Below are 11,811 nucleotides of genomic sequence, written 5' to 3' on the forward strand. Positions count from 1 at the left end.
ATTCGGTAAACGATAAGGAATACTGATTAATAATAAATCGGAGTGTACGTGCTAACAGGATCACAAATAGATTTGAATCATCTGTGTCTATTGATATCGTGGAAAATATTATAGCGAGCAATCTGATTATCTCTGCTGCTACACACTGCTTATACGGATTTTACAAATAAGGCAGCAAAATAAATAATAATAGTACATGTGCTTTTTAGCGGGTTTTAGTTGCGCACTCCTAAACATTCCGTTTCGTTATATCACATATAATATCGAAACAGCCTAGCTTTAAGAACAGTTGCTGTAGTTATTGGTTGAGGCTCTTCGTGTCGCTGTCGACCAATAAGGAACTGATAAGCTGCAAGAGATCTATCCCCTCCCCTTCAGGGAAACACAGAACAGAAGCGAAGAGACAGACGGTGCCTGCGTTTTTACCGTACAAACATTTTCAGAAAAGCTGCCCAGGATGATTGTTTTCATTTCCCGGTTCAGGATCAGTACTTATATATATATTCGTTTAATTGTCGTGGCATAAGAGATAAGTTAATGTAAACGATAGGAAGATATTTTAAAATTCGACGAGAAAATCAAGCCCAGAACAATGGCGAATACAATCAGCAGCGGGGCGTTTTTTATTTTCCTGCTCTGTGTGTCGGACTTGGTTACGGGACAAATTCGCTACTCGATTCCCGAGGAGCTGGAGCATGGGGCCTTTGTTGGGAATATCGCCGAGGATTTAAAACTAAACGTTTGGGAATTATCGGCTCGCAAGCTTCGGCTGGCCTTTGATGACAGAAAGCAATACATGGAGGTAAATCTGGAGAATGGGATTTTATTTGTTAATGAAAGAATCGACAGAGAACAGATTTGTAGACAAAGCTCCACCTGTTCTCTTTCTTTTCAAATAATCCTTTGGAATCCTTTCAATAATCCTTTGGAAATACACCCCATTGCAGTGGAGATACTAGATATAAATGATAATTCACCCATATTTCCGAAAAATGAATTCTCCCTGCAGATTAGTGAATTAATTGCGCCAGGAACGCGCTTTCCTCTCGAGAGCGCGCACGATGTGGACTTGGGCACAAACACAGTCAGCAATTACCAGATCAGTCCAAACGAGCACGTCGGTCTGAAAGTGCAGACAAGAGCTGATGGCAGAAAAAGTGTCGAGCTGTTATTAGAGAAGTCCTTGGACCGCGAGCAACAGCCAACCTTTCATCTTGTGTTGACGGCCATTGACGGTGGCACTCCTCAGAGATCAGGCACAACTCGGATTATCATTACAGTTGTGGACGTCAATGATAACGCGCCTTTATTCGATCATGAAATCTACAGGGCGAGTGTAGCAGAAAACGCCCCCAAAGGTACCTTGGTGATAAAAATTAATGCTGCTGATCGAGATGAAGGTATCAATGCTGAGCTAACGTATTCTTTCAGAAGTCACGTGTCCCAAACCATTCGCGAGTTGTTCAAATTGCACCCGGTAACTGGAGAGATCAGAGTTCAAGGTGTACTGGATTTTGAGGAATCAAGTGTTTATGAACTTGATGTACAAGCTGTGGACAATGGATCTGTCGGTATGACAGGACACGGCAAAGTTGTAGTCGGACTAATTGACACGAATGATAACGCCCCGGAGTTAGACGTGACCGTGGTGTCCCGCGCGCTGCGAGAAGATGCTCCTCTTGGAACTGTGATAGCTCTGATTCGTGTAACGGATCCAGATTCCGGTGAATATGGACATGTACAGTGTCAGATTCCAGTGAATATTCCGTTTAAGCTTGAAAAAACATTGAGAAACAATTATAAGTTGGTTACCAATGATATTCTGGATCGAGAAACGGCCGCACTGTACAACATCTCCATTTCAGCTTGGGACGGAGGGTCTCCTCCTCTATCAACAAGTAAAACCATCTCGGTTTCGGTAACTGATATAAATGACAATGCGCCGAGGTTCACGCAATCCTCATATAATGTGTATCTGATGGAGAACAATATTCCGGGTGGTTCTATATTTGCTGTTACCGCTTTAGATTCCGATTTGGATCAGAATGGGGAAGTCTCCTATTCCATTCTGGAGAATCAGATTCTAGATGTATCTGCTTCTGCTTACGTCACTATTAACTCAAGAAATGGGGACATTTACGCGCTGCGCTCCTTTGACTATGAGCAACTGAAACATTTCCAGATCAAAGTTCAAGCTCAAGATGATGTATCTCCCCCACTGAGCAGCACGGCCATCGTGAATGTTATTATCTTGGACCAGAATGACAATACTCCAGTTATTGTTTCACCTTCAACGTGGAACAGTTCAGCGTCAGTGGAGATTGCGCCGCAATCTGTATTTCCAGGACACTTGGTCACCAAGGTAATCGCTGCTGATGCCGATTCCGGTCAGAACTCACGTCTTTCTTATCAACTGTTGGAGGCCACTGATCCCAATCTGTTCACTGTGGGGCTTCACTCTGGGGAAATCAGAGCAAGTCGAAGTATAATGGACAAAGACATCATCACAGAAAGACTGGTGATCTGTGTGAAGGACAATGGACAGCCCAGTCTCTCCAGTACGGCCACAATCTCATTTTCAATCTCGTCCAACGTTAGTGAAAAATCTTCTGAACAAATTGACAAACCTAAACAATCAGAGTATTTTACGCTTCTAAATCTTTATTTAATCATTATTTTAGGATCAACTTCCTTTTTGTTTCTTGTAACCATCATTTTTCTGGTCGTCGTGAAATTTAAACAAGACAGATATATTGGTGAAGACTACAGCTCTACTATTTGTTGTTTCAAAAGGCGTAATTCGAATGATGCTTTTAATCGGAGACCTGCAGCAAACGAACCAATAAATTATACTGGGCCTGTTCACACTGAAGGTTATCGTTATACCGTGTGTTTATCTCCAGAATCATCCAAAAGTGATTTTCTATTTCTGAAGCCCTGTCATCCTACCTTGCCTTTCAATGACTTGGGTGTCCGGGACACTAACGCAAGAAAATAATTTATAAGCAATTTCCATGCCGGCAATAGCAGATATTTCACTTTCGTGAGGAGCTAAATGTTATGCAATGAATTAATGTGTAAATTTTATGTTCATGCAAAATCCTCACGTTGGCAATTGAAGGTTAATAGGGCAAATTTCTTGCTGCTTTTCCTAGAATCCTACTTGTCCGTAGTGCTGGATATACCTGCCGCTTTTTTGACATTCCTGAGTAGTGTATACTACATTAACGTTGACATGGAAGCTGACTTTGACTTGTTTCACTTTCTGTTTTAATGATTGTGTCACTCTGCCATTCGTCTTTTCGCTGCTTTTGTCATGTCATGTGGCCTCTGTCTCCTTTTTCGATCACATTAAACCTGTACCCTCTGGTTACAGACTCTACTGGCACTGGAAACAGTTTCTCATTATTTACTCTGTCAAAACCGCACATGATTTTGAACACCTTTGTCAAGTCTCTCTGTAACCTTCTCTGTTCCAAAGAGAACAACGTCAGCTTCACCAGTCTCTCCACAGAACTGAAGTGCCTCACCCCTGGCACCATTGTAGTAAATCTCATCTGCACCCTATCTAAGGCCTTGATATTGTGCCAAAAATGTGGTGCCAATATTTGAAAACAATACTCCAGCTGAGGCCCAACCATTGTTTTATAAAGGTTTACATAAGTTTTTTCCTCTATACCTCTATTCATAAAGCCTATGATCCCATATGCGTTTTAACAGCCTTCTCAACTTGTCCTGCCAAATTCAAAGATTTGTGTATGTGCACCCCCAGGTCCCTCTGTTCCTGCACCCCCTTTAAAATTGTACAATTTGTTTATATTGCCTCTTTTCATTCCACCTACCAAAATGCATCATTCACAATTCATCTGCCATGTATTTGCCCATTTAACCAGTCTGGTCGATGTCCTCCGGAATCTGTTACTATCCTCCACATTGTTTACTACATTTCCGAGTTCGTGTCATCTGCAAACGTTGAAGTTATACCCTCCATACTCAATTGTAGGTCGTTAATATGTTTGAAAACAGCAGTGGTCCTAACATTGACCCCTGGGAACACAACTGCATATTTCCCTCCAATCTGATAAACAACAGTTCACCACTACTCTCTGCTTTCTGTCCCCTAGCCAATTTTGTATCCACGCTGCCATGGGATTAAAGGGACAGCCACCCATTATTACTACAGTATAATTCTTGCATGTTTCTGCAACTTGACTGCAAATGTTCTTCAATATCTCCTTCCCAAAAGGCCATAATAAGACAATAAGAGATAGGAGCAGGCGTAGGCCATTCGGCCCCTCGAGCCTGCTTCACCATTTAATGAGATCACAGCTGATCTAATTTTTACCTCAACTCCACTTTCCGCCCTTTCCCCATATCCTTTTGCTCCTTTGCTGATCAAAAAATTGTCTAACTCAGCCTTGAATGTATTCAATGACTCAGCCTCCACAGATTCTTGGGGTAAAGAATTCCAACGATTCACGACCCTCTGGGAGAAGATATTCGTCCTCATTTCCGTCTTAAACGGGCGACCCCTTATTCTGAGATTATGCACCCGAGTTATAGATTCCCCCATGAGGGATAACATCCTCTCAGCATCTATCCTATCGAGTCCCCTCAGAATCTTGTATGTTTCAAAAAGATCTCCTCTCATTCCTCTAAACGCCAATGAGCATCGACCCAAACTGTTCAATCTTTCCTCATAAGACAACCCTTCCATACCCGGAATCAACCTAGTGAACCTTCTCTGAACTACCTCCAATTCAAGTTTGTCCTTCCTTAAATAAGGGCACCAGAACTGTACGCTGTACTCCAGGCGTGGTCTAACCAGCACCCTGTACAGTTGCAGCATAACTTCCTGCTTTTATATTCCATCCCTCTGGAAATAAAGGCCAATATTCCATTTGCCTTCCGGATTAACTGCTGCACCTGTATGTTGACTTTTTGTGTTTCATGTACGAGGACACCCAGATCCCTCTGTGCTGCAGCATTTTGAAGTATTCCTCCATTCAAATAATATTTTGCTTTTTTACTTTTCCTCGCAACGTGGATGACTTCACATTTTGCCGCATTATATTCCATCTGCCAAATTTTTGCCCATTCGCTTAACCTGTCAATATCCCTTTGCACACACTTTGTGTCCTCATCGCAACTTGCTTTTCCACCTATCTTGTATCATCTGCAAATGTGGCCACAGGATACTCTGTTCCTTCATCCAAGTCATTGATATATATTGTAAATAGCTGAGGCCCCAGCAGTGAGTCCTGCGGCACCCAACTAGTTATTTTGAAAATGACCCTTTCATCCCAACTCGATGTTTTCTGTTCGTTAGCCAATCCACTATCCATGCCAGTATGTTACCCCGACACCATGAACTCTTATCTTGTGCAGTAATCTTTTATGTGGCACCTTATCGAATGCCTTTTGGAAATCCAAATATACTGCAATCATTGGTTTCCCCTTTATCCACCCTGCCCGTTACTGCCTCAAAGATCTCTAATAAATTTGTCAGACATGATTTCCCCTTCATAAAACCATGTTGACTCTACTTGGTTGGATTATGAGTGTTCAAATGTCCTGCTACTACTTCCTCAATAATGTGTTCTAGCATTTTCCGAATGACAGATGTTAGGTTAACTGGTCCACAGTTACCTGCTTTCTGTCTCATTCACTTCTTGAATAGGGTGTTACGTTTGCGGTTTTCCAATCCACTGGGACCTTTCCAGAATCTAGTGAATTCTGGGAGATTACAACCAATGCATCCACTAACTCTGCAGCCACTTCCATTAAGACCCTCGGATGCAAGCCATCAGATCCAGGGGACTTTTCAGCCTTTAGACCCATTAGTTTGCTCGTAGTTTTTCTCTAGTGATACTGATTGTTTTTAGTTTCTTCCTTTCCTTTGCCACTTGATTTTCTATTGTTGTTGTTATGTTATTAGTGTCTTCTACTGTGAAGACAGATGCAAAATATCCGTTCAATGCTTCTGCCATTTCCTTGTTTTCCATTATTATTTCCCCACTCTTATCCAATGCAGGACCGATGTTTACTTTAGCTATCCTTTTCCTTTTTATATACTTGTCGTTGTTTTTACTGTCAGTTTTTATATTTCTTGCTGGTTTACTCTCATAATTTATTTTCACCCACTTTATTATTCTTTTAGTCATCCTTTGCTGGTTTTTAAAATTTTCCCAATCTTCGGGCTTACCCTTCATCTTTGCCATGTTGTATGCTTTTTCTTTTAACCTGATACCATCCTTGACTTCCTGAGTTAGCCATGGTTGGTTTACCCTTTTTGTGGAGTCCTTCCTCCTAACAGGGATATATTTTTGTTGTGAGTCATAAAAAAGCTTTTCAAATGTTTGCCACTGCTTATCCACCATCATAGCATCTAATCTGTATAACCAGTCTACATGAGTCAATTCCATCCTCATTCCTTTATCATTGCCCTAATCTAAGATTAATGCAATAGTTTCAGACCCAAGATCCTCGCTCTCAAACTGGATGTGAAATTCTATTTTGTTACCATCAATGCTTCCCAAGGGATCCTTTACTTTGAGATGATTAATTAATGCTGTTTCGTTACCCATTATCAGATCCAAAATGGCCTGTTCCCTGGTTGGTTCCCCGACGTTTTGGTCTCAGAAACAGTCCCTAATGCAATCCATGAACTCCTCCTCAGGGCTTTTATTGCCAATTTGATTTGTTCAATACATGTGAAAGTTAAAATCGCCCATGATTATTGCATTATCCTTTTTACAAGCCCCCCTTATTTCCTGATTTATATTTTGCCCTACAGTGTAGCAACTGTTAGGGGGCCTAAATACGACTCCTACCATTGATTTCTCTCCCTTGCTATTTCTTACCTCGACCCAAATTGTTCGACATCATGATCTTCTAAGCCAAGATCATTTCTCACTCTTATACCAATTTCATCCTTTATTAACAGAGCTACCCCACCACCTTGACCTATTTTCCTATCCTTCCGAAATGTTAAATAACCCTGAATATTTAGCTCCCAACCTTGGTCACCTTGCAACCACGTCTCTGTAATGACCACGAGATCATTTGTTTCTAATTGTGCCGTCAATTCATTTATCTTATTACGAATGCTGCACGCATTCAGATAAAGAACCTTTCATTTTGTCTTTTTACCATTCTTTCCTAACTCGGCCCCATTTGCGAGTGCACTCTTAAGTTTGTATGCTCTCTCCTCCCTGACACACTCTGTTTATCATTACCCCCATCACTTTTCTGTACTACTTCCTTGTCTTTTCTCTTTATCAATCTAAACTTCGCCCCACCTGAGCCCTCCCCCCTCTATTTAGTTTAAAGCCTCCTCTACCGCCCAAGATATTGCGTTTTGCCAGAACACTGGTCCCAGCATGGTTCAGGTGAAGCCCGTCCCAACAGAACAGCTCCCTCTTTCCCCGGTACTGGTGCCAGTGCCGCATGAATCGAAACCCACTTCTCCCACACCAAACTTTGAGCCACGCATCATCTCTTTGATCTGATTTACCCTGTGCCAATTTGCTTGTGGCTCAGGTAATAATCCGGAGATTATCACCTTTGTGGTTCTGCTTTTTAATTTAGTCCCTAGCTGTTCAAACTTCCTCAGCTGAACCTCTTTCTTAGTCCTATCTATGTCGTTGGTACGTACGTGGACTACTACAACTGGATTCTCGCCCTCCCACTACAAGTTTCTCTTCAGTCCTGAGGAGATGTCCTTAACCCTGGCACCGGGTAGGCAACACAGCCATCAGGACTGTCGCTCTTGGCTGCAGAGAACAGTGTCTATCCCTCTAAATATACTGTTGCCTACGACAACCACATTCCTTTTTACTTCCCTCACTTGAATGGCTCCCTGAACCACGGTGCCGAGGCCAGTTTGCTCCTTGTCCCTGCAGTCCCTGCACTCGTCCACAAGGGATGCAAGAACCTCGTATCTGTCGGACAAGTGCAGAGGATGAGGCTTCTGCAATGCTACTCCTGGATCCCCGTACCTGCCTCACTCGCAGTCACACCCTCCTCTCCCTGACCACGGTGCCAATTCCCACTATTTATTTGCCTATAGTGTACACCCAGTACGTAATAGCACCTCCGTTTTTCCTTAATTCTATCTCAGTAGATTCTTTCTTTGACCCCAAGACTACATCATCCCTTTCCAGTGCATAATAGTTTCTTTGATCATTTCTTCCCTATCTTTCCTGAATACCTTTTAGCAGGACATATTAAGTACCCAATCCTCCCCTTCTTTGAGACAAGTCTCTGTTATTGCCACTATATCATAGCCCGATGTGGCGAGTGGTTTCTGAAGCTCACAAGCCCTATTTACCAAGCGACATGCATCTACGCACATGCACTTGCCCAGGTATGTCCTGTCCAGAAAAAGCGTACAAATCCAATCTGGCCAATTACTGACGCATCAGTCTACTCTCAGTCATCAGCAAAGTGATGGAAGGTGTCATCGACAGTGCTATTAAGCGGTGCTTACTCACCAATAACCTGCTCATCGATGCTCAGTTTGGGTTCCGCCAGAACCACTCGGCTCCAGACCTCATTACAGCCTTGGTCCAAACATGGACCAAAAAGCAGAATTCCAGAGGTGAGGTGAGAGTGACTGCCCTTGACATCAAGGCAGCATTTGACTGAATGTGGCACCAAGGAGCCCGAGTAAAATTGAAGTCAATGCGAATAAGGGGGAAAACTCTCCAGTGGCTGAACTCATACCTAGCACAAAGTCAGATGTCGTGGTTGTTTGAGGCCAATCATCTCAGCCTCAGGACATTGCTACAGGAATTCCTGAGGGCAGTGTCCTAGGCCCAATCATTTTCAGCTGCTTCATCAATGAACTTCCCTCCATCATAAGGTCAGAAATGGGGATGCTCGCTGACGATTGCACAGTGTTCAGTTCAATTCTCAACCCCTCCTGTGCAGCAAGACCCGGACAACATCCAGGCTTGGGCTGATAAGTGGCAAGTAACATTCACACCAGACAAGTGCCAGGCAATGACCTTCTCCAACAAGAGAGAGTCTTACAACCTCCCCTTGACATTCAACGGCATTCCCATCGCCGAATCCCCCACTATCAACATCCTGGGGGTCACCATTGACCAGAAACTTAACTGGAGCAGCCGTATAAATACTGTGGCTATTGAGTAGGTCAGAAGCTGGGTATTCAGTGGCGAGTGACTCATCTCTTGTCTCCCCAAAGACTTTCCACCATCTACAAGGCACAAGTCAGGAGTGTGATGGAATACTCTTCACTTGCCTCGATGAGTGCAACACTCAAGAAGCTCGACACCATCCAGGACAATGCAGCCTGCTTGATTGGCACACCATCTACCAACCTAAACCTTCACTCCCTTCACCATTGGCGCACTGTGTCTGCAGTGTGTACCATCCACAGGATGCACTGCAGCAACTCACCAAGGCTTCTTTGACAGGTCCTTCCAAACCCGCGATCTCTACTACCTAGAAGGACAAGGGCGAGCAGACACATGGGAACATCACCACCTGCACGTTCCCCTCCAAGTGACACACCATCCGGACTTGGAAATATATCGCCGGTCCTTCAATGTCGCTGGGTGAAAATCCTTTTACTCCCTACCTAACAGCACTGTGGGAGAACCTTCACCACACGGACTGCAGCAGTTCAAGAAGCGGCTCACCATTACCTTCTCAAGGGCAGTTAGGTATGGGCAATAACTGGTGGCCTTGCCAGCGACGACCACATCCCATAAACGAATGTAAAAAAACTCCAATCTCCTCCTAGAGTGCTTCGCATTTCCCCCTCTCTCATACTACCTATTACTGAACTATTCTTTATTCTAGTAATACATGTCCCTCCCAGTCCTATGTGCACCTTGTTTCTCCTCTCTAATGTTTCCTCCTCTTGTCCACTCCCCTGCCAAATTAGTTTAAACCCTCCCCCACAGCACGTGTTAAACTCCCTGCGAGGACATTGGTCCCAGCTCTGTTGAGGAGCAACCCATCCATCTTTAACAGATTCCTCCTGCCCCAGAACTGGGCCCAATGCCCCAGGAATCTGAAGCCCTCTATCCTGCTCCATTGCTACAGCCTTCTGCTGGTCTCGCTGTAATAGTATTATTCAAAGCGAAAAACATCTCTCTTCCCTGTTACAGCCTCTGTCACGCACGTTAGCTGGTATTTTACAGTGAAAACGATAGCGTCAGGCTACTTACATATTGCTCAAAATGTTTTCTGAATATTTTTAAAATTGCTATTAAAATTTCTGAATTGTCATTTTATGACCTCACATTGCTGTTTGTGGGAGCTTGCCGTACGATAATTTGTTGCCGCGTTTCCAACTTTATAAAAGCGACTACACTTCAAAAGTACTTCATTGGCTGTAAAGCGTTTTGGGACGTCCAGTTATCGTGAAAGGCGCTGTATAAATATAAGTCTTTCTTTTTAAAGTTTTCACTTGAAGGCCATACCTCCGCTGAAAGCCTGGATTTGGAATTGATATTTTTGCACGTCGATGTGAGTCTGTGTGATGCATTTGGGCTGTGCAGTCTGCAAGTTTATTGTGCCTAATTGCTGAGGATGCATCAGTACCGCTCAGTCCTGTATACTGATGGAATATCCGAGCATATTCCACTCAAAAGTTTTGCATTTTTAGATTGGATACTTAAAAGAAACAAGGCGCTCTGTGTGTGTGTGTGTATGTGTGTGAGAGAGAGAGAGGTATGTGTGACAGAAATAGATACAGAGCTACACGTCGAGCAAGCAATATCAATGCACGAAGTTAAGAATGTACAGAGGTACTTTAGAATATTTTAAAGCAATGCTGCGAGACTGGTAAATTAGCCTCGCCCCATGCATAACCTGACTATACCTCCTTCGCTTCTGACAAATGCCAGGAATCCAGCACTGAGCAAAACCTCACGTTCAAACCATAGTTTTATGAATATACGGCACCCACTCCATCTGCCACAAACAACTTTAACTGCAGTTACACTACCGCACCCCTAGGTAGAGCTACATAAGCTTCAGACATGGTGGATAATAAGATCTTAAGAACATAAGAAATAGGAGCAGGAGTAGTCCATAAGGCCCCTCGAACCTGCTCCGCTATTCAATCAGACATCAATCTCAACTCCACTTTCCTGTCCAATCCCCATATCCCTTGAATCCCGTAGAGTCCAAAAACCTATCTCAGCCTTGAATATATTCAATGACTCAGCATCCACAGCGCTCTGGGTTAGAGAATTCCAACGATTCACAATCATCTGAGTGGAGAAATTCCTCCTCATCTCAGTCTTAAATGACCGACCCTTTATCCTGCGACTATGCCCTCTAGTTCTAGATCCTCATACTTATGCCTACAATATCACTGATTCATTCTGAGGGAAGTCTATTTTGCCATGACTTTACCCGGGCAAAACAACTGGAGATATACTAATGAATTAAAATAATTGATCAAACAAGTAGCATTGAAAGTGGCTCTTCTGCAGGCTCACACTGGACTCCGATCCCCACTCGCACAGCTTTGCAGATAGCTTGGCAAGAATACCAAAGTAATGATATAAAGGCACACTCAATCGCAAACGTGTTTTAGAAACTTCTTGCCAACTACAAGTTCAAGAAGTAACTTGGAAACAAAAGGATACTTTTAAGTCTTGAAACCACTCCGGTCAATTTTCCACCATCAAGACAACCAATAAACTGCTAATCAAAGTCACAAATGACATGCTCTCTAATTGTGACAGTGTTGCCTTAACCCCTCTCGTTGTCCACGACCCCTCTGAAGCTTTTGACAGGCTAGACAAGAATATGCTCTCCGAACAT

At 43.3% G+C, this 11,811-nt stretch overlaps 1 protein-coding gene across 1 annotated transcript; it reads left to right on the forward strand.

Annotated features, from left to right (window-relative positions):
* Nucleotides 1-421: 421 nt before the first annotated feature.
* LOC137332050 (protocadherin-10-like) lies at nt 422-3,380 on the forward strand. Its single transcript, XM_067995775.1, has one exon. It carries the CDS (start codon nt 593-595, stop codon nt 2,996-2,998), a length of 2,406 nt encoding a protein of 801 aa, XP_067851876.1. The 5' UTR covers nt 422-592; the 3' UTR covers nt 2,999-3,380.
* The last annotated feature ends 8,431 nt before the right edge of the window (nt 3,381-11,811 follow it).

The sequence above is a fragment of the Heptranchias perlo genome, chromosome 14, assembly GCF_035084215.1.
Source record: "Heptranchias perlo isolate sHepPer1 chromosome 14, sHepPer1.hap1, whole genome shotgun sequence".
Taxonomy (NCBI): domain Eukaryota; kingdom Metazoa; phylum Chordata; class Chondrichthyes; order Hexanchiformes; family Hexanchidae; genus Heptranchias; species Heptranchias perlo.

What these genes read in the sequence shown, in the direction of transcription:
- LOC137332050 (XM_067995775.1), top strand. Translation starts at nt 593, where the DNA reads ATGGCGAATACAATCAGCAGCGGGGCGTTTTTTATTTTCCTGCTCTGT.